The sequence below is a fragment of the Piliocolobus tephrosceles genome, chromosome 1 (genome assembly GCF_002776525.5).
Source record: "Piliocolobus tephrosceles isolate RC106 chromosome 1, ASM277652v3, whole genome shotgun sequence".
Taxonomy (NCBI): Eukaryota; Metazoa; Chordata; class Mammalia; order Primates; family Cercopithecidae; genus Piliocolobus; species Piliocolobus tephrosceles.
The window spans coordinates 109,564,849-109,588,379 of record NC_045434.1 but is presented as its reverse complement, the minus strand read 5'-3'; the positions used below and the strand labels follow the sequence as shown (position 1 = coordinate 109,588,379).

Below are 23,531 nucleotides of genomic sequence, written 5' to 3'. Positions count from 1 at the left end.
GTCTCTGATGAGAGGAGCAACGTGAATGGGGAGGAAGTGGGTAAGTGAGAAGAGGCCCTGTGGCTGCGGTGGTGACTCTACGAGCAAAGTCAGCACCTACAGACTGATGAAGGCAGCAAATGAGCTTGTGTAGTGCTCCACAGTGAAGCTGCCCTATCTGTCAGCATCAGGAGGGCTGACGAGCCAAGTTTCTGCACACTGTGCACTGCTAAATGCTGTCAGTGACACAGGCACGCTTTAAAGTCAGGCGACTGTTTCTTGCAGGACTAAAGCCTCTGCTTCACTTTCACCTGCTCAATGCTTCCCCTCACTGCCATGCTTTGATCCAAATTCTTCTTGTGAGTGGAGGCCCCATTACATTCTGTGTTTTTTTCTACTTTAATTCCCAGTGGCAGGATGTCCACAGTTCAGCTTATGCCCTTAAAATATAAAAACAAAACAAAAAAGTCATCTTCATCCTCAAAATAATTTTTAAAAACAGTTCCCCGCCTCTGACAATTTTGGCTTGGATTTGTTTACAATGCTACAGCTTCTACCCACTTCTTACCTTGTATTTTCATTTATCTTCTTTGGTCCCCTTTTCCTTGTTCTTCCTTTTGGACCAATCTATTGATAGCCACCCTGCAAAATGGCTGGGAGGTCAATCTCCTTTCTCATAAATTTATCCTCAAAATAATTGCATGATTAAAACAGTTGTGGGCCCTCCATCAAGAGTAATCAGCAATGTGCTTTGAAGCCTGGGGTCTGTTGACTCTCTGATGGCACCTGGGACCATGTTTATCTCCATTTATACGTTTCAGCCACCACTCTGCCTCACTGGGTTCCCTGCTGTTAGATTGTTTTGAGGTCATTTGGGAGAGGAAGATCTACTGCCAGAGCTTCAAGTTAGTAGTGATAATTCCCCATTGGACTCAGACAGGACACCGACATGGTTGCTTGCCAGGCAGCAGTTAGTGACTACAGGACTGAAGTGGTTTCCAAGATTCAGAATTTGCCTAGTAGTTGTAAGAGGCAACAGCCAACAGAGGAAGAGGAGACCCAAACCCAGCCTATCCTGTGAAGTGTAGGGCATGACTGGTATTCTAAGGATGGTAGTTGTCACATTTTTGTGGCTTGTGAATCACTTTGGCAGGATAAAATTTCCCAAGGGCAAATTTACCTGACCGATTGCCACTTGCCGATGCAAAACCAAATAAACGTACATGTGTTTATTGGGAAGAAAACTAAAGCTTTTGGAGAGTACAAGGACAATGTCTTTGGATCCTCAGGGCCTAATGGTCTCAAAAAATATTTATTGAGGTCATCTGATTCTTCTGAGAGGTAAAGCATACATAATTTTCCAATCATTTTGGTCTTTGTACTATATTCAGAGAGTCAATCTCTGTGTTAAGTACAACCAGGTGATGGACTATGGGCGGATTGAATTTTTCATTTTTATCAAGCATGGTATGGAAGAAGCAGCAGTAGCCTGAGCTTCTCAACTGCTTGGAATTCATGGATTAATTTACTGATGATTTGTTAAAGATGTTTCTCTCTTGGTAGGTGAAGAAAGGAAGAACTAAAGTGGTCACCCAAAAGGCCAGAAATCCAAACACTATTACAGGCCAAAGTTTTGGCCTCGGAACAAAGAAAATTAGGCAATAGGATTGGGCTGTGCCTTTCTGAAGTCATGTCAGCAGTCTCCTGGGCTGCAGCTTTGGCTTGCTCGGATGCAATTTGTTCAGGCAGTGCAGCTGGGGGCAGCAGGCTTCAGCTACAAAAGTATTGGCTGGTAAGAAGAAATCAAAATAATCCCCATTTAGTTCCCATTATCTTAAAAATTAGAAACTCTAATGAAAGGCTTCCAGAGCAAGCTGAGCAGCAGGAGGGCACCTCTGATGGATGCTGTCTTCTTTGAGGATGTCACTGTCGTCACCAGGGGCAAGCTGAGGGCCCAAGTGCCTCTGCACAGTTTCCCTGGAAGCAGCCAAGATTGATCAGGCACCCCAGGACACAGGAGCCATAAGAAAAGACAGAGAAGCAGCCCAGAAGCGAGGCTGTCATGGAAGGAGACACTTGACCTGAAGGGTGATCATCTTTAACCCTGAATTTTGTTAACTGTTTCCCAGAAACTCTCTCTGAATCGATTTAACTTTTATAGTCCTGAATTCTTCTAGGTGTGGTGTTGCCTAAAGACAGGGAAAATGCCCCTTAAGGGAATTCCTCACCTCTATGGTTCTAAAACTGGGTTCTCCTCATATTTAAGGATAAGGAACCTTTTTTTTTTTTTTTTTAAAAAAGGCCTTCATTCTCAGAGCACGAAGAACCTTTTATGAGAAGAAGGTAGATGGAGAATGCTTATTCTCCTGGCAAATAGCAGCTGTGGAAACACTATTTTCATATAGACCTGGCAAATGGCTTCCAGTATTTTCTGTCCAAATATTTCATCTCCTCACCAGCTTTGCGTACATCTTGGCACTGCACAGCCCAGTAGTACCACATCATTTCATGGCACTGAGCCAAGAGTGTGCCCAGCAGTGCTTAGCACCATACAGGGAGTCTACAGGGCCCTCCAAGCTCCCACCACCACACTCCTACGGGAGCAAAAGGGGAGACTATCAGGCAGCAAAGTCACGGTGTTGTTATTATTACCCTGATGTGTAATAAATCTGTGTAGTGCAATAAATTAAGGCAAGGCTCTGTTCTCACTTTACAGGCTGCCAATAGTTTTATTGTAACAGTTTAAAGATGTGAGTTTTCCTTTTTAGGCAGAGTAGAGGAAGCTGTGAAATTTGAAGAGAGAACAAAAGGATACTCGAGTGTAGTTTGTAAGACCGTTATTGTACAAGAACTGGTTCATCAGGACATCCAGCACCTAATGTTTTTCTGTTTAATGATATTAGAGAACAGCGAGGCCTTACAATGGCCACAAGAGTTCATTTGAATCCATTTTCATATCCATGTCTCACTGCTGAGTTCTGCTGAGCTGACCTCTTGCACTAGACTCACAGTGCTTTCTTTTGGTGATAAACCTGAGCGATTGTAAGATCACAAATTGGTTCTGGAATTCATTAAAGTCAGCAAATGAGCATTAAAAGATACTTGCATAGGCTGAGTTTGTGATAATCTGTCTATTTTGGCAATTACAGCTCAGAGGATGAACAGAGGGGCGGTGAGAAAAAAACCCTCCAACTCCCAGCAAGATGATAATCTATTTCAGATGTCTGTCAAGGATGCACATGCCCTGGCTTTTCTTCCTTCACACCTTGAACCCTGGGTGCAGGAGGCAAGGGAAGGATTTGAGAATGCTTCACCTCTACCCTTTGCCAAGTTCAAAGCCCAAGTGAGCCCTTCAATCAGGTCCCTGGCACACCTGACACTTCATTATTATTATTTTTTTAGCAAGAGCCCCTTTCTTTGGTAGCAAATTCTATTTCTATTCTTTGTTTTAGAACTCGACCCTTACTTTTTTTTTTACTCAAATGTTAGTCATTCAAGATTTCTTAACCCTTTGCTTACTGAGTCTTCCATCTTTTTCTTCTGTCTTCGTCTAGGCTCACAGGTTATTTCTCCCTAAACTAGACACACTGGGTGCTGCTGCTCTACTCTGTGTCATTGTATCCCCTGAACACTGGGAGGCTATTGAGTACAGAGTTGATATTCAATATATAAATATTGATTGGCTTTTTTTTTTTTTTTTTTTGAGATGGATTTTTGCTCTGTCACCCAAGCTGGAGTGCAGTGGCGTGCTCTCGGCTTACTGCAACCTCTGCCTCCTGAGTTCAAGTGATTCTCCTGCCTCAGCCTCCCAAGTAGCTGGGATTACAGGCACACACCACCATACCCAGCTAATTTTTGTATTTTCAGTAGAGATGGGTTTCACCATGTTGGCCAGGCTGGTCTCAAAATCCTGACCTCAGGTGATCTGCCTGCCTTGGCCTCCCAAAGTGCTGGGATCACAGGCATGAGCCACCACACCTGGCCTGACTGACTTTCAAAATCGCCTTCTAGTTTATTCTGTAAACACCAGCTCTACTACTTTAGTTTAACATCATTCATGTACTGCCCTGAAAAACTATACGCCCCTTATGACCTTACAGCCAAAAATGATTGACTCCCTTGGTAATCCCCCTTGCAAAACCCTAAGACTCACCCCCTCACTCTTCCTTAGCAAAATACTATACTATTTTGCTTGAGTCTCATTTATTAGCAGCAAATGCTACCACAAGAAACTTCATTCACTGAGTTTACGTATTCTTGTGAATTCTATTTCTCTCTCTTATTTTTCCCCTAATACAGTCTACCCCTGGCCAATCTATAACAATCCAAATCAGTAGAAACTCTGGAAAAACTGAGGTCATAATTTCTGAATCTGGTTTGAATTTGGCATTTGCTCCCTCAGCTCAAAATTAATATTGTAAATTTACTGGAAATGTGTTTTCTACTTTTCGGACTCAAGCTAGTAGTTTTATACACAAAATTGGGTATCTGGCTTAACTAGTTACTGAAAGAAAAAGGACCTCTCCAGCTCCTTTTCTGGCCTTTCTCCTATCCCACTACTTCCCTCCACCCAACACACACACACACACACACACACACACACACACACAACACCACTCACTGAAGATGGGGAAGATGGAGTTCTTCCTTGAATTCCCCTTAGGTTGTATCATTGTTTGGAAGTTATTGGTTCTTATCCAAAAGCAGACGTGGACAGAGTAAGGAGTTTTAGCTCAGCCATATAAAGTAGCATAAGCCTCAGGCTTTAATCTTTCCATAAGGCTGCACTGGTATATAGTTTTTCTTCTATTGAATATAACGGATCCATACTAACAAACATTTATTGAATGCTTACTTTGAAAACCAGTACTGTATTGTCCCTTATATTATCTCATTTAACTTAATTATTGCTCTTTAAGATAGTATTCTCACTTTATAAATGAGAAAGCAAATATTCAGAAAGTGACTTGCACTGAATGGGAGAAACATATTTTTTTTTTATTCCAAGCCCATTGCCCTTTCTTCTTGTCTGATTTTTAACTTCATGATAATAGAGCTCAATTACAAGAACTGGAACTCTCTGTATAAGTTGGTTATTCTTTTTTTTTGAGACAGAGTCTTGCTCTGTCGCCCAGGCTGGAGTGCAGTGGCCAGATCTCAGCTCACTGCAAGCTCCGCCTCCCGGGTTCAGGCGATTCTCCTGCCTCAGCCTCCCGAGTAGCTGGGACTACAGGCGCCCGCCACCTCAACCAGCTAGTTTTTTTGTATTTTTTAGTAGAGATGGGGTTTCACCGTGTTAGCCAGGATGGTCTGGATCTCCTGACCTCGTGATCCACCCATCTCGGCCTCCCAAAGTGCTGGGATTACAGGCTTGAGCCACCACGCCCGGCCAAGTTGGTTATTCTCAAATGATCTACACAGAGTGCAGAAATCCTATCACAAAAAATCCATTGTAACAAAACCTCTCTCTAAGAAAACTCCATTCTAGAGCTGTCATTGGCTCCTAACTTTTATCTAGCAAACATTCAAGGAATATTTTGTAAACGTTTATCCAAATTTCTCACTGGAAATTTTGTGCTTAGAATGTCTTCAAAATTGGGTTCAAGTATCAGGTACTAAGGGAAGGAATAGGAGACCTGATGATATTGTACAATGTTTGGTGTGTATTCCTTTATACCGTAAATAGTGAGTCTAAAAGTTGTGTTAGCTCAGTTTGTTGTAATAAAGAGACAGTACCATGGAAATAGAAGGGAATAAAAAAGCTCCACTTAGAGATTTTTTTAAAGGTACTTGAATCATAATGTCAATTAAAGAAAAGTAATTTGGTTAATGAATAACAGTTTGTCTTTCCTATAAAAATAGCTAATAGTTTTTGAGCACCTATGATGTATCAGTTAACACTGTAAATTTTTAAATGTATTATTTAATCTTCACAACAACCCTATGAAGTAAATATTATCCTAATTTTACACACAAAGGAACTGAAGCTCAGAATGGTTAAATAATTTGCCCAAGGTCACACAGCTGGTAAGAAGCAAGATCAGAATTTGAACTCATGCTGTGTGACTCCAGAGCCTACATGTTTAACCACACTTAGGGATGCCAGATAAAATGTAGTTACACTTGATTGTTGGATAAACAAATCCTAAATATTGTATGGAACATATTTTTACTAAAAGCATATTTTTTGTTTATCTGAAATTCAAATTCAACTGGGGATCCTCTATTTTTATTTGCTAAATCTAGCAACCCTAACCACACTATTCTGCCTTCTGTAAATTCAGATATCCATATATTTGGGTTGTTTAATTTGCAGCTTACACATGCTTGAGTTTTTTGTTCTGTTTTGTTTTTTACAGAATAAACGATGTTAATTCACATCTATGAAGCTAGGCTCCTGGATTTCTCTTGTCTCCATTTATTGAAGGCTGGGTTGGTCTGATGCCTGTCTTCTCCCTGATAGTGCAGCTAAGTGCAAGCTTTTCTCTTCTGATAAGAAAAGACTTCACTTACTGTTGGCACATTCTGGCCTTCTGCCTACACTGGGCTCTCTCTCCAGTGGCCAGCTGTGTCTTGCCTGGTGCTCATCATTATCCAACTTTCTTGCCTCAGGAATCCTTGATTCTTTCCAAGATTTGCAGAGGTGCATGACTGAGTAGCAGCTTACTTCCAGACGACAGTGTTCACAGAAGGAAACAGAAAAGAATCAGTGGGCTGGAACTTAGAAGAACTTTATATATAAAGTCCATTGAATAAAACATATAAATAGGCAATACATACACCACCAAATGAACAACTCTTATTTCTCCATGAGTATCTTCCAGTCTGATTTAGCTCTCTTACGATGCACAATATGCACCTGCCTGTATACCTTCTTTCACCACTTGGATCACCTAAGCTGAAAATACAGAAATTATTTTCAGTGGCCATGTAGAAACCAACTGTATTGCCCCTCAAATCACACAATGCATTAAAAAACAAATATAAAAGCCTTTGGAATTGGCTGATCTTTATCATCTTTTAACAATGTGAATAACCGAAAAGTAACTGTCTATTTACAAGCCTAGATATTTATAGAGTTACCTCTATAGTCAAGATCTTTTAAATATTTCAAACAGCCTGAATTTCTTTTTTTTTTTTTTTTCATTATACTTTAAGTTCTAGGGTACATGTGCATAACGTGCAGGTTTGTTACATATGTATACATGTGCCATGTTGGTGTGCTGCACCCATCAACTCGTCAGCACCCATCAATTCATCATTTATATCAGGTATAACTCCCCAATGCAATCCCTCCCCCCTCCCCCCTCCCCATGATAGGCCCCAGTGTGTGATGTTCCCCTTCCCGAGTCCAAGTGATCTCATTGTTCAGTTCCCACCTATGAGTGAGAACATGCGGTGTTTGGTTTTCTCTTCTTGTGATAGTTTGCTAAGAATGATGGTTTCCAGCTGCATCCATGTCCCTACAAAGGACGCAAACTCATCCTTTTTTATGGCTGCATAGTATTCCATGGTGTATATGTGCCACATTTTCTTAATCCAGTCTGTCACTGATGGACATTTGGGTTGATTCCAAGTCTTTGCTATTGTGAATAGTGCCGCAATAAACATACGTGTGCATGTGTCTTTGTAGTAGCATAATTTATAATCCTTTGGGTATATACCCAGTAGTGGGATGGCAAACAGCCTGAATTTCTATAACCCAAGAATAGAATAATAGTAATAGGTATACTTATTATAACATAAAATAACATTTTGTCATTATGTGCCAGTCTCTATGAAGAGTACTGTCCATGCATTCTCTCTCTCAGTTTTTACCAAAGCACTATGAAATTTTGTACTCTTTTTAGTATCAGATAACAGACAAGAACACTGAGGCTACAACAGTTTAAGTAACTTGTCCAAGGCTGCAAAGCTAGTGGCAAAAGCTGCATTTAAAGCTATGTAGCCTCACTCCAGGGATCACATACTTAATTACTGCATAACGATACCTTTACATCATAAGATCAGTGGTAGATAGCGTTTTTTTTTTTTTTTTGGTGAAAATGTAGGGTTTTTTTTTTTTTTAAGTTTTAAATCTGTTGCCAGCTCTTTCATTTCAAAGGCATGAAGTGTTCTCTTTGTTAAATAGTAAAGAACATCTAGGAAGAGGAGAAGTTGGGCAGTAAGTGGCCAACATGATAGGACTAAATGAAACGCTATGTGGCTAGTACATAGGTTATATATACCTCATGTAACCAACCATAAGACTTAGACATGTCCATGCCCTGGTTCACCTAGACAAGTCCACTAATCACTTGCTTGGATATCATAGCAATGGCAAATTGCTAGAAAGGATTCTAAATGCTTACTCTCATTTTCTGTACTTATCTCAAGGTCAACTGGTCATTTTGTGGACCAGCACCAACAATCTATGGACCACATTTTGAGTGGCACTAATATGGATAACATCAGTTTAGTTAATTCAAGTATACAAATAACCAGTAAAGTATATGGTTCGCTTATATTCTCTCTCTCTCTCTCTACACACCCACAGACACATACTCCTGAATACTTATTCCTGAAACACTTACTGAGAACCTACTATATTCTTGTTACTTTTCTAGGCTCAGAGAATATAGTAATGAATAAAGAAAATCAAGTACCTGCTTTCAGGGAACTTAAAATTCTAATTCAATCAATGTCTTGATACCCAAACATCTGGGTACCAGTTTGAGGCTTTGCCAATTAATAGCTCTCTGCTTTTGTGTAAATTCATTTAATCTTTCGAAGCAAGTCTTTCCCTTTACAATATGAGACTAATAATACGTAGTTTAATGGCATCATTGGTAGGATCAGATATTGTGAAAACTGTAAAATCACATACCAACGCCAGGTTACATTTTTATCATGTGCCCTTCTTGAGTGAAGGGACGGTATTTTTCCTGTCTTTGTATCCTCAGCAGCAAGCATAAGGGCTTGCTAAGTAACAAGCTTCAGTTAAGGCTCATTGAATAAATGTGCCTAATGTCCTGTATGTGTGAAATACATTTTTTGTTTAAAATATTATACCTGCTCTTCAAATCCTTAAAAGCTACTGCACCAATAAGAAAAGTACATAAGGCATTGTAGGGCATAACATAAGTAGTTCTACTCTTGCATCATAGATTCCTAAGAGTTCAAGCTCTAAAAATGTATTTTCTAAACATTTATTAGATGGAAGCCTCTTTTTATTGATATGTATCACAATCTTCTTAAAGGCTTCAATTGGTCCCAGAAGTGTCTATGCTGGTCCTGTCAGTTCTAAGAATAACTGTGCTCTTTAGAATTACAAACTAGAACTGAATTGTAAAAGTGCCCTAAGTTTGGGGAGCCTTTGGAAGAAATTCTCAGCCAATAATAACATGAAAAGAAATGTACCTGGTCTGTTTCTCTTCAAACGTCTGAACTTTATGTTAGAAAAGTTGCTTCCAGGGTATAAAGACTTTCTTTTTGAGGGCTAGTGATGTTACTGTTAGAGTTAGACAGGGGTATGGATGCTCTACAGACTTCATGAAAGTGCATAACTACTTTCAGTGGCTATTTGAAGAGTACCTTATTTTATAAGGTGCGCCTTATATTGCAAGGGACATTAACGAAATTAAAACACAGTGATTTGCAAGGAATAATATTTAGTAATGAGAATAAAATGAATACATAAAATGCACTATAAGGCAGCCTATAAGTGCCATAGGCGAGGAATGAATAGGAACTACTTCAGAGGAGTGCTCCACTTAGAAGCTGCAATATGAGACAGGCCTTCAAGGATTTCAACAGATTTTAGGTTTGATAGAGGGAATGGAAAGCATTTGTTGCAGGCAGAGAGGCAACTTAATAAGTTGACTCCTTTGTAAAAAGCTAGTAGGAGTTACAGCAAGTAGTTTGGTATACGTGTAAGGGTATACTGAAAGGTAAGGCTAGAAAAGTAGGATGGAGATACATAATTGGGCAAGTGCCAGACTGAGCAGTTTGTACTAAATTTGATGGGGAACTATTGATAGTTTTTAAAATAGGGTGGAGTCATGATCTGGCCCATGCTTTAGGAAGACGGTTTTGGCAAGAACATGAGACGGACTGAAGGGAAGGCAACTAAGCAGGAGACCCGACAGGAGAGCACAGCAAAAGTCTCAACCTAGGTTAACCAATACCTGACCTAGGGTCGTGGCAATAGAGCTAGAGAGGTGGGGGCAGATGGAAGGGTCACTGTGTAGAAAGTACAGTATTTGTACCTGTGCAGTCCAATATAGTATCTCATAGTCAAGGCTCTTTAAATGTAACTTTAATTAAAATTAAATAGGATTTAAAATTTAGGCCGGGCATGATGGCTCACGCCTGTAATCCCAGCACTTTGGGAGGTGGAGGCGGGCAGTTCACGAGGTCAGGAGATTGAGACCATCCTGGCTAACACAGTGAAACCCTGCCTCTACTAAAAATACAAAAATTAGCTGGCCTTGGTGGCCTTTGCCTGAAGTTCCAGCTACTCGGGAGGCTGAGACAGGAGAATCGCTTGAACCTGGGAGGTGGAGGTTGTAGTGAGCCAAGACCGTGCCACTGTACTCCAGCCTGGTGACAGAACAAAACTCTGTCACACACACACACACACACACAAAAATTAGTTCCTCTGTTGCATTAGCTGCATTTAAAATGCTCAATAGCCATATGTGACTCTTGTATTGGACTATGCAGATAAAGAACATTTCCATCACAGTGCAATGTTTATTGAACAGTGCAGCTCACTATGCTTTAGGGACTAATTGGGCATAGAATGAGGAAGATGGATTAAAGGAGGTTTTGGTTTGGCAGCTGAGTGACTGAGAAAGGTAGTGCCATGAACAGAAAAGAGGAAGTCAGGAAGAGGAGGAGCTGGATTTACGAAGAAAGGTGTTGTTTAGCTTCTGTCAAATACCAGGTCAGATAAAGTGTCTACCAAATGGTCAGATATCCCTGGTGAAAGGAAAGGGCAGGCAAAGCAAAGTGCCCGTTGTGTTCTCCCAAAGCTTGTAAAGCAGCCCTGGGAGGATTTAATTGGTTCATCCCCTCCTGCACTCAGTTTCTCCCATTTGTGAAGCTCCCTGAAGATCATGAGTGGGCAATCCAGTTCCTCAACCTCTCCAAACCAATGGTTCACATATACTGTGACGAGGACAGAAGCCCAAGGGCTTTGCTGTTTTCTTAACTCCTTGGAGCCAGCCTGAACCTTTTTCTCACAGATACTTTGTGCTTCCTCTCCCCTAACCGCCTTACTCACCCTTCCCCATGCTCAACCTTTGGAAAGTCCCCTTGCCCTCACTTGTTTGATTACTTCCTCTCAAACTACTTCTCACAGGGACCATACCAAACCAGTGACTCCACCACTTACCCTCTCTTCCCTCCCAGCTTAAATTCCAAGGTCCATCACTATAATGACTCCCTTACATGATACTCCTACCCTCTCATCGGCTTTCCCCAGCAAAACTCAGACCTGGTCAAATACAATTCTCCTCCAATCCCCAAGCAATGGAATGTGGCTGGAGGAGAATCACATGGCCTTGCTGAGTGGTCTTACTTTAATGTATGACCATCAACTCAAGAGGGCACTCAGCATTGTCCATACTACGCTTCTCTAGTTACTTTTCCACCCTTCAAGGTGATTATTTCTCACCTTCTTCTATCTCCTTTAATAGCAAACAGCTTCTCATTGTTTAAAGAACAGATCTTACCTCATCAATCCCAGTGAGGCAGCCAGTACACATGGCACTCAGTGGAAACTGGGAAAAGGTCCATACATGTGTGTGTGGGTATGCATGTGTGTGTAAGAGCATGGGTATGCATGTGTGTGTAAAAGCATATGCAGGACTGCTAAAATGCACCACCTCTCCTGGTGGAGCAATCAGAAAGGTACCCCTTCCTCCAGGCTGATGTGACCCCACCAGGGCACATGGCTTTGCAGGCAAAGCAAGGGCTAGATTTCAGCTCCTACTTGCCGCCTCTGCTCTGCAGGGGCCTGAGTGTGCCACCACCAAATGTACTGCCTAATCTATCTGCATCTGCACCCAGACACTCTACCTTCTCTCCAGAAATAGCGTGTGAATGCATTCCCTTACTCCTATCCTAGGCCAACCCTTTCACTTGTGTGCTAGATCCAATTGCTTCTCACCTACTTGAAGACACTCTCTCCAGTTGTCTCCTCTTGCCTCGTGTGTCATCAATTTTACCTCTCTAAAGAATCATTCCGGCTGGGCGCGGTGGCTCATGCCTGTAATCCCAGCACTTTGGGAGGCCAAGGTGGGTGGATAACCTGAGGTTGGGAGTTCTAGACCAGCCTGGCCAAAAAGGTAGAAACCCTGTCTCTACTAAAAATATAAAATTAGCCGGGTGTGGTGGCACATGACTATAATCCCAGCTGCTTGGGAGGCTGAGACAGGAGAATCGCTTGAACCAGGGAGTTGGAGGTTGCAGTGAGCTGAGATTGCACCACTGCACTCCAGCCTGACAACAGAGCAAGACTAAAAAAAAAAAAAAAAAAAAAAAAAAAATCATTCCAGCATACCGAAATGAGAAAAAGCATTTATCATCTTAAAATACCCTCCCTTGATCTCAAGTACCTCTCTGGCTACTGCCCTTTTCTCCTTCACAGCAAAGTCTCTCAAGAGCTGTTTAGAACACTTTCTCTTCCTCACCTCCTATCCTATTAACATACCCTAATCAGACTTTCTCCCCTATGACTCCACTGAAACTGTTTTCATCAAGGTCATCGGCAACTTCATCAGGCCACATCCAGTGTTCAAATTCTCATTCCTTATCTTATTAATTTCAGCAGTATCTGATAAGACTCTTCACTCCCTCCTTCCTGAAACAATTCCCTTGTTTTCCAACGCTTCACCTTCTCCTGGTGTTCCTGCCCTGACTGATAGCTCCTCCTTTTCTACTTACCCTTCAAGTGTTGGAGTGCCTCTTGGTCCTTTCCTTCAGCTATCTCCTCTCCCTATGTGATCCTAACTAGACTTAAGACTTAAAAAGTATCTATGTGCTAATGAATCCTAAATGTGTCTCTCTAGATTCATATATCAATTGTTTATTCAACATCTCCATTTGGATGTATAATAAGCACCTTAAACGTAACGTGTAAGAAAAGACTCTTGAGTTCCTCAACCCCAGATCTGCTCCTCCATTTCATTAAGTGGCACCGCCATTAACTCAGTCATCAGGCCCGAACCTAAGAATCAACTCTGATTTCTTTTTGTACTTTCACACGCTATGTCCCAAATCCAAATCCATTCCAATCAAAATGTATCTAAATAAAATAAAATAGCCTTCTTCTCATCCTGTCCGTGGCTGCCAGGCTATTTAGTCCAAGCTACTTTACTGGTATTCCAAGGACATCCGTGCTTCCCCATTGTGTATTTTACACACATCAGCAAGACTAACTTTTAACAATGTGAATCAGATGCGGTCATTCCTCGGCTCACCCTTCTCTCATGGTTTCCAGTTCCTGTTATAATGGCCCACAGGTTTCACTGGATCTGGCCACTGGCCCGCCTCTCCGAGCCTAGCTGGTACTGCTCTCGGGCTGGCTGACGCTGCTCAGCCATGCTGGCCTTTCACTGTTTCTGCAACATGGCAAACGTATCCCCACCTTTGGGTTAACGGCTGATTTTCTCTCAGCCTGCAAAGGCTATTCCTCCTCCCAGCCCGCGTGTTTGCAAGACTTAATTCCTTCATCCCGTGTGTATGCTCTCAAAGGTCTTCTTTGAGAGGCAGTATCTCACCAGGTGTAAAGTCACCCTATCCCCTGCTTTATTTTTCTCCACACCACTTATCATTACCTGCTATTTTTGTCACTTATTTGTTGTCTGTCTTCCCTCTCCCACTCCACTACCCTCTTGCAGCTTGCAAGAGGGTATTTGCCTGTCTATGGCTTGATCCCTCTGCGCTTAGTGACAACAGCGCCTAGAACCTAACAGGTGCTCAATTAGGGCTTGTCGAATGATTGCGTTCCCTCCAAATTCTCTTCCTGAATCTTTGGACCCTTCCTCATTTTTTTTCCGGTCTTACCCACCTCCCATCCCGCCCTATGCAAAGCTAAAACTCCCCACCCCTTCCCGGTAGTTTCAGGCTTTCCCGGCTCCTGTGTGCGCGGCTCCTTTAAGCGGACTCCGGAACGCTGCGGGGAAGGCGGGGCCGAAGCCCAGCTGTCGCCAACTTGGAGGGGCGGGGCAGAACCAGGGGGCGGGGCCTGCGTGCTGCGTGCGTGCGCGTTCTGGAGGAGGCGCCGCCGCCGCTCCCGAGGCCGCCGCCGCCGTCGCCGCGCAGAGCCGGAGCAGGAGCCACGGCCGAGAGGAGGGAGGAGGAGGAGGAGGAGGTGGAGGAGGTGGAGGAGGCGCTGGACCGGGGGGGTGAGTGAGGGGCGGGGAGCCCCAGACGGCCCTAGAGGGAGCGGGGGGCGCGGGTCGGCCGAGCAGAGGGTGAGGCGGCTCATGTCGCCGGTCAGTCGCCTGGCTCCCCCTTCCTCCTCCGCGTTCCATCGGTGTCCGGGGCGGCGGCCCGGGGGCCTGGCCGGCGGGAGGGGCCGGGGATCTGGGAGGCCCGGCCGCAGCCAGGACCAGGGCCAGCCACGCCCGCGGACCGACCCGGTCGACTGTAGGCCTGCGAGAGACCGTCGGGAGGGGCCCCGGCCGGCTGTGGGAGAGAAAGAGGACATTGTGTCCCCCACCCTTCAACTCCCTGAGGTGTCATAGCACAAGCCCATTTACCTCGCCGTCTCCCCAGACACGGTGCCCTCGTCCCTCACTGCCTGAGAGACGTAGAAGATTGGACATCGCTGCCTTCCTCCTCTTGCATGTCCCCTGTCTAGGGTCAGAGCTTCCTTCAAACCCAGCTCTCCCTTTTGGGCCGGAGGGAGGGGCGGGGGGACACACGGGGAAGGGGGTTGGAGGGTTGGGTGAATTCTCTGTCCTCTGCTGTAGAAGTGCGGGTGGACTGGAGCGTTGCTGTCTCCGGGCTCACTTGTCAGGGTTCAGGGTCTCCCTTTCCTTCCTTTATTCCCCCAGTGAATAGGGCTGACATCTACATCTCACTCCACCTTCCAGCCCCTTTCCCGCCTTCTTTACCCCCCTGTCTTCCGTAGCTTACCATGTGTTCGCCTTTTCAATGTTACTTTTCATGCGTCTCTGCTTCTTCCCTGAATTTTGTTAGGGAAGAGGTCACGGTGTGATTCTTGTTATCCTTCAAACTAGCGTTGGTGAGAGTATCTCTTGCCCCCTTACTCAGGAAGTTAAGGACAGTGTCTTCAGCCGAATTGTGTAATTTACGCTACGGGGAGAAGATGAGAGGAAGACATTTGTGCCTACAAAATGGGATCTCCTCATAGAGCTGAGAACCAGAGTTTAGGGAACCTTTGACCTCTTGGAAAAAGAACTGCCGTTGAGGAGTAATGCATTCTGTTTTGGGAGGGAAAATAGTTTTGTTACTTCTTTGAAGGGAGGAGGTATAAAAAATGAAATAGAATAATAGAGCAGAAGGTGAATGAGCCACAGCCCTACAGGTGGCCACTCTTCTCCTTAGGTGGCGGATGATGGTTCTGTTTTTATTACAGTAAGAGTAAAGCATCAGCTCTTAGATTTAACTTGGGGCTCCTACCGTCAAAAGCATGAAGGGCCGTGTCAGAAGAGATGCTGCTGGAAACAGGATTTGGAAACTTTCTTTGGGTTTCCTGTCAGAATGTGTGGGGGTGGACATGCCTCTGTGTAGTTTTTCTTTCCTTGTAATGTAATCTATTTCTGTGATACTTTGACATAATAAGCATTAAATTAGGCCCCAGACTTTCTGTCTTTATTATGCTTTCCTGTAACATTTTTGTTTTGAAATTATGTGGTTTGATATTCTTTTGTAGCGTGATATTTCAGTGAATCCTGTCTAGTTTCCTTGGTGTTTTAAATTACGGTCTACTTCAGATAAGATTAGTTGTTAGGTATTGAGGATCATATGTTCAGTATTTGTTGAATGAATTGAATGATTACAAAGACGAGTCCAGGTGTTAAATCTGTCCTTTAGAGAGGTACCCTGTATTAAGATATTGCAGTCCATTTCCGGTTTGTAAAATAGTAATTCTTAACCTTTTCTAGGCCACTGACACCTTTGAGAATATGATGAAATATATAAACTCTCTCCCCAGAATAAAGTTAGTAGGCATTTATTCACAAAATTTTGCATTAATTTTAGGGACCCTCTGAGGCCAACCATGAACATCTGTCTTAGAAGTGAACTGGATGGAATCCCTCAGTGTTACACAGTTAGATATTAACTCAAAAGCCTTTGTTCACTCTTTGTATGGCCTCAGGAAGGACAGTATCTACACTTAATATACCCCAGACGACAAGTATATTCATATACGTTGATCCTGTCGTCCTTCTGGAAATGAATCCCAAGAAAATACTCCAAAAGAAAGAAAATGTTGTATATGCACATGTTCGTTTAGTTATTTTAATAGATGGGAAGAAAAGGAAACTACTGGCCCAACAGTAGAAACACACACACTTTTGCAATCACTGAAAAAGGTTAGAAATGAAGATTATTAATCTCCTAATTGATCTTCCAGCTTCCACTCTTGCCCCCTCCACCCCAAGTTGATTTCCACACAGCAGCTACAATGATGCTCACAAACTTCAGAACAAGTCTTTCTTCTATTCAAAACCCTCCAGTGTTTTCCTGTCTCATTCGCGGTAAAATCCAAAGTTCTTACCATGACCTACAAGCCTTACAGCGGTCCAGCTACTTCTCGAATCTCAAGCCCCTTTACTTTTCCTCTTGCTTACTGTACTCCAGCCACACTGGCCTCGTAGTTCCCAAAAAGGTAAAATACACTCAGGTGTCTACACTTGATGTCCTCTCTGCCTGTAATATATCCCTCACTTCCTTCAGGTCTCTGCACCAGTCTCAGTCTTCCCTTAGTACCCTTCCCTGCCACTGTTTCTATCTCCTTACCCTACGTTATACTCTGAAGACTAGGTTATACTAATTTTGACAGCCACAGTTGTTGACAAACGTTTCATGGTAATGTCACTTGTATACTTGCATTGGACATTATTGTTTAACATTTGAAAAACAATGTCAGTCATAAAAGGAGATCTTTCAGATTAAGTTGAATATTTCAACAGCTCACATTTAAAGTTCGGATGTTAGCTTACCTCTCTTCAACATTTAACTACAGGGTGCTAATTGTTGGATACAGAGATGAATTAGACAGGGTCTCTGCCCTCGGGGTTTCACAGTCTGTCATGATTTGTATTGTAATAGTTAAGTTACTTCAGATCTTGCCAGTGTTTAGTGTTGCCTATGAACTTTAGTGTATGGTTGATGATATTTTATATAAAATAGGGATTAGACATCCAAATTTTCATGTCGGTAGTTGTTTTTTTCCTTACAAAGGGATAGTTTTAAAAATGAAAAAAAGAGTCTTGCTCTGTCACCCAGCCTGATGTGCAGTGGTGCAGTCTTGGCTCACTGCAACCTCTGCCTCCTGGGTTCAAGCGATTCTCCTGTCTCAGCCTCCCGAGTAACTGGGATAACAGGTACCCACCACCACGCCCAACTAATTTTTTCTGTTTTTTTTTATTGTTAGTAGAGACCAGGTTTCACCATGTTGGCCAGGCTGATCTCAAACTCCTGACCTCCAGTGATCGGCCACCTTGGCCTCCAAAAGTGTTGGGATTACAGGTGTGACCCACTGTGGCCGGCAACAAAGGGATTTTTAATGGTATCTGTAATTTGTTTAATTTCTGTTTTGTGTGCTGTTTTTAGAATTTTGTAGCTGTGACAGCCCCATGTTTTGTTCTTTGCAGTAAATTGTGTAGGTACTTAGTTGAAGACTCACAGTTGAATTTTTTTGTTGTAATTCTTTATAGTTGTTCAAAAAAGAGACTTTTTTTTTTTTGAGACAGAGTCTTGATCTGTCACCCAGGCTGGAGTGTAGTGATGTGATCTCAGCTCACTGCAACCTCCGTCTCCCAGGTTCAAGGGATTCTCCTGCTTTAGCCTCCTGAGTAGCTGGGATTACAGGTGCGTGCCACCACACCCGGCTAATTTGTGTATTTTTTTTAGTAGAGACAGGGTTTCACCATGTTGGTCAGGCTGGTCTTGAACTCCTGACCTCATGATCCACCCGCCTCGGCCTCCCAAAGTGCTGGCCTCGTGTGGCTGAGACTATTGTTTTTGTTAAATAGGTCAACATTGAAATTTTATTTAGTTTATAGGGGATGATGATACAGTCAGTTTTGATAGAAAACTATACCATTGTGAGGGCTTTGCCCAGTATTTCAGGTTCTGGAACCTAGATGGCTTAATTTGGCATAGGTGGGGAGCTTTGACATCTATACAAGGGAGTGCATTGAATCACTTGAGTTACTTGAAAGCACCTTGCTCTGTTTCTGACATGTGATAGGGACACCGTAAATGTTCATTGAACCTCACATAACTTCTGATCTCGTGGTTCTAAAATTCTCTTTAGTTGATCAATGAAAATAACTAATGTAAAGCATTTATATTTTAATATTGGGATACATTTGAAATTGTAAATGTAAGTTTACTTGTTTGTAATGTCCCTTTCCAAATTAATTGGTTGTAACAATTAATTGATTACACCTAATCATTTGTAAGAAGAGTTACAGCCTATTTCCAAGAATTTTTTGCTTATTCTGATGTCATGTAAGTGCTGCATTACTTAATGCCAGATGCATATCTTGTGAAAAAGATTAGCATTAAACAAAAATATTTAAGCTTTAGTATGTTACTGAGACAGATGACGTGTCCATTTTTTCTTTGATTGTGTGCGTGAAGTATGGGGATTACAAGCAGTCGTTTTTATGTGCTTTTCAGTTTTTCATATACAAAGATGATGTTAATATTAGCTCATTTACATTTTGAAACTTTTGTAACAGTGATATAGATTTGCACTGCATAATTCACGTTCTCTCAGTCCCCTACACACAGTTGTGAGATGACTGGTTAAGAGGGCACTTTGTTTCAAAGTTAGATGATCCAGATGAGTATTGAACCTATAAGCTTAGCTTTGTTCATTATCGTGAGGTTCTGATCAACAAAGCAGTTCAACAGAGAACCATGCCGTGCTCTCATTTCCGCTTGAAAATAAACCTTTTAGAGGTAGAAGGTACAGATATGCATATACACATGCACCAATAAAAAAAGGAAATTGTGTATGGTTATTAAGGTAGAGTTGAAACAGGAAATAATGTGCTTTTATAAGTGATTTAAAATAATTCTTTTAATAAAATTTTCAGAAGTACATGATATCCACATGGAAAATTAAATGTTTTATGAAATAAACTCCAATCAGTAGACCAGTTAATGGCTTTTTATTTTTATTTATGTATTTATTTTTTTTTTTTGCGACGGAGGCTCGCTCTGTCACCCAGGCTGGAGTGCAGTGGCCAGATCTCAGCTCACTGCAAGCTCCGCCTCCCGGGTTTACGCCATTCTCCTGCCTCAGCCTCCGGAGTAGCCGGGACTACAGGCGGCCGCCACCTCGCCCGGCTAGTTTTTTTGTATTTTTTAGTAGAGACGGGGTTTCACCGTGTTAGCCAGGATGGTCTCGATCTCCTGACCTTGTGATCCGCCCGTCTCGGCCTCCCTAAGTGCTGGGATTACAGGCTTGAGCCACCGCGCCCGGCCAATGGCTTTTTAAAAAGCACTAATGACTTATTTACTTAGGCTATATAAATTTAGGTTAGATAAATCTGAAAAAAATTTCTTTATAAATCACTCAAATTTTCCCAGTGTTTCTTACCTCTAACCTATTTAGTTTATACTGGTAGAGTGGTTCAAAGTGTTAAAGTTAACCAAATTTAAAATTAAATATGTATTCATATGTTTTAGTGTCTGAATGTATTTAAATTAGGCCATATTTCGTAAGAATAGCAGTATATTAAACTCAAAAAAAACTAATAAAAGATACTATTGGGTTAATTAAAACTTGAAGTGCCTTACCTTGAACTCCTAGGTGTATACACCTATAACATGTTACTACTCATTCATGGTTTTTTGCAGTGCAGTGCTGTACCCACTTATTCTGGATGTAAAAGATAATTTTGTTCATGATGGGACTGTGGTTTAGCTGTCTTTTGTTTTTTAACTGTTTTCTTTTTTGTTTGTTTGGTTTCTTGTCTTTAGAAAAGACAAAACTATAAAAAGAGGCACAAAGAACTGAATACAACTATTTGGATATATCCCAAATGCAGTTTATATGACTGTAAGTTAGTAGTGGAAATCTTTTATTGCTGACTATACATTTCAGATATGTCAGATGTGTAATCCAGAGAGTAAATTCACTCACTGTATTTTCAGTGATATTTTAAAATTTCTTTATCAGTATAATCATTCTGTTCTAGACACGTTGGCTGTATTATAAAACATTAAGCAAACAGGCACTAAGTTAAACAACTGTAGCAGTTGAAATTTTAACACTAATCTTTCAGTTTTACACAGTTAACAATCTAGCTCAAATCTATTGATACCTTTGGAACTACCCTTTAAATTCCATCCTGTGCTTGTGAAAAGGTTGCATAATTTCTTTTCTTTTTTCTCTCTTCTTTTCCTCTTCCTCTTCCTTTTTCTTTTTCTTTTTCTATTTCCCTTTTCTTCCTTTTTCTTTCACAGAGTCTTGCTATATCACCCACGCTGGTCTCCACCTCCTGGGCTCAAGCTATCCTCCCACTTCAGCCTCCTGAGTAGCTGGGACTACAGGCGTGTGCCACCAGAGTTAATTCATAATTTCATTAATAGATTTCAGATTCAGTCATTGAACAGATGTTTGAGTAACCTCAAATTAGGCTCTTTGATGAATACTGAGATGTGAAGGTGTAGTTTCTGCTTTAAGGAATTTATAGTCTATCAGTTTATTTTGTTTGCCACAGCCTGTCATGTGTTTTATAAATCACTGTTGTATTTTCATGATAGAGTGAAAATAGAATGATACTCATTTTTTTAAGTAAAATAAATTGTGAACATTTCAAATTCTCTTAGTTGGTGAACAGCTATTTCGGTGGTCTTGTTTTCTAATAGCTTATTAGTATTGGACCAAATCAGTTTCCCAGTTGTTCAAAATAGAGTTAAATAAGAATTTTTTCCTTTACTGCCTGTTTTACTTCAGTCCAACACTTATTTTTAGTAAATAGCTTTTCTGCATATGTATACATACATACACACACATACACATATGCCTGTATATACAGACATTGTAGGGAAGTTGTTTCCTGGTTCAGCTAGCAATTTCAATTCTCTGTTTAATGTCAGAAGTTGTTTTGTAGAATGGCATGTTAATATTTTTTTCTACGCTGATTAGAATCATCCTTTGCCACTGAAGTCAACTATCTGCTAGGACAGAAATGTGCAAATAGACAACATGCATAAATGTGCATTTTTAGTGACTGTTGTTAGCTTGACAGTTTTATTTTCAAGATCCTCTTCTCTCCCAACCTAATTATGATGTGCTTATAAGGCAACAATAATATATTTAGTTAGTTTGCAAAATGAGAATAATTGTTCTGGTTTTTCCATTTTTGCATGTTTTGAGTTTAGATTAATTGGGTATGTATTATTCTCAGTAGACATATATAATAAAATAGTCCATTTAATTGTGATTCTTTTGGAACATTGGCTGACTTTTAGATAGTGGACCTTGTGCAGTTTCATAAATACAGGTGCTACTGAGTTTTGGATGACATTCTTTATACAACCTAAAAGTAAAGGTGAGCATAATAGAAGCTGGAAACAAGCTTCTGGGCATAATAGAAGCTGGAAACAAGTCTGACATTTTCTTTGCACTAAGAAATGTATTTCGTATTCCAAGTAATATGCCCTTGTTAGGTTCAGGATGTTTTTCAGTGGTTATAACTGCTTAAACATTATATTTTTCTGTTTAAAGTAATTCATGTTATACTGTAGCAAATTTTGAAAAGAATGTTAAGTGTAAAGAATAAATTGAAAACATCCATGATCCTATCATCCAGAAAAAATTACTGCTAATCTTTTAATATACATTTTTCCAGTTCGTTCCTTGCATGTACAGATTTTTTATTTATTTATTTATTTTTTAACGAAACTTAGAATTATAACTTTATATATACTGTTTTGATCCTGCTTTTTTTTTTTTTCCTGAATGGGATGTTGGTCTCCTAGTTTGAGACTTTACGGTTGATTCTTTATAATATTACTATTTTAAATAATACTGGAACAGACATTTTTTGTACATGTATCTTTGATTGCATCTCTGTTTTTTTTTTCTTCTTGTAGGATAGATTCCCAGAAGTGGGGTAACTGGATCAGAGGGTGATTACCCTGTGTATAAGAGTATGTGTCTCACTGCACCTTCAATGGCATTGAGTAGGTCAGTTTTTACAATCTTTGCCAATGTGATAGATATCTGTTACATTCTTGGGGGGTAATGGCAAAAATCCTCATATTAATAATGTGTAAAACCATCATAGCGTATGAAAGAAATTTGCAGTTATCTTCCATAAAACTTACTGAAATGAGTTTCTTTAAAAATATTTTAGGTAAAAGTAATCTGTGACAAAAAAAAAAATTACCGTAAAGTTGCAATTTGAGCATTTTTTTTTGGAGAGCTAAAATTTTAATATTCTTTTATTAAAATGACAAACATGAGAAAGCTTGTTTTATAGTATGTAATAAGTAGAAATATTATGTAAAACTAAATTATTTCAGATAGATGAAGGGGGTAGTCACATGGTTCTGACTTTAAAAACAAAAAATCTGTTGGTGTTTAGAGCAGTAGCTCTGGAGTTAGGCAGCCTGGGTTCGTGTCCTTGCTTTGCCACTCTCTAAGTATATGATTTGAGGCAACCTGCTAAATATGTGTATGATTTTATTTTTCTAAACCTTGGCTTCCTTATTTTTATAAAAGGAGAATAATAATATCTACCCCATAGGATTGTTGAGAGGATTAGAAATAATGCGTAAAACCACCTGGCACATTTAATAAAAACTAGCTATTTTCATTAAATTTGTTTTTTCTGACAGTCTCCTCAAGGGCAAGAAATATCTCATTTTTGTGTTCTTGTTTACATAAATAAATACAGAAATGCAAATGGGCTGTGGTGAGCAGTGGCAGCAGGACGGGAATGGTGGACATTCTTTGTGGTAGGAATGGCATGTGCCAAGATAGAAGGAAAGTTCAGGAGAAGTTGGAGGACAGGTGATTAATTTGACAGAAGCCTAGGCTTTTGTATAGTTAGAAAATATGGAGATAAGGGAGAAATATGGAGATTGAAGCTAGACTTTTAAGTCATTGAATGCTAGGTTGGTAAGCATAGACTTTTTCAGGAGTGCAAGCTTTGGTATGCGGAAAATGACTTGATAAAAGCATTCATCAAAAAGCAGATGAATTTGCTTGTAGAGTACAGAATGAATTGAGGAAGGAAGAGGTTGAAGACAGGGAATCTGGATTAATAGTAACACAGGTAAGGTAAGATCTGAGGGTTTAAAGGAAAACAGGGAGGGTTTGGGGGAAGTGCTTAGGCTTC

General features: G+C 41.0%; 1 protein-coding gene and 1 long non-coding RNA gene across 7 annotated transcripts in view; one reads left to right on the top strand and one right to left on the bottom strand.

Moving 5' to 3' along the window:
- Positions 1 to 281: 281 nt before the first annotated feature.
- LOC111556042 lies at positions 282 to 14,830 on the bottom strand. 4 transcript variants are annotated; one of them, XR_004229211.1, is made up of 4 exons: positions 13,446 to 14,015; positions 6,760 to 6,877; positions 6,493 to 6,645; positions 282 to 419 (listed from the first exon to the last, which is right to left on the bottom strand). It is a non-coding gene; the product is annotated as an uncharacterized LOC111556042 (long non-coding RNA). The 4 variants fall into 4 exon arrangements; XR_002735705.2 differs by lacking the exons at positions 282 to 419; positions 13,446 to 14,015 and adding exons at positions 1,402 to 1,768; positions 14,730 to 14,830; XR_002735706.1 differs by lacking the exon at positions 282 to 419 and adding an exon at positions 1,402 to 1,768.
- Positions 14,831 to 22,289: 7,459 nt separating this feature from the next.
- RAP1A (RAP1A, member of RAS oncogene family) overlaps positions 22,290 to 23,531 on the top strand; it is a 103,337-nt gene continuing 102,095 nt past the window's right edge. For 2 of the 3 annotated variants that reach the window (XM_023232642.1, XM_023232641.2), the window contains exon 1: positions 22,347 to 22,375. In XM_023232642.1, coding sequence (XP_023088410.1) covers positions 22,362 to 22,375 — 14 coding nt within the window. In that variant the 5' untranslated portion in view covers positions 22,347 to 22,361. Of the gene's footprint in view, positions 22,376 to 23,531 lie in introns of all 3 variants that reach the window. The other variant, XM_023232643.2, reaches the window with a different exon arrangement.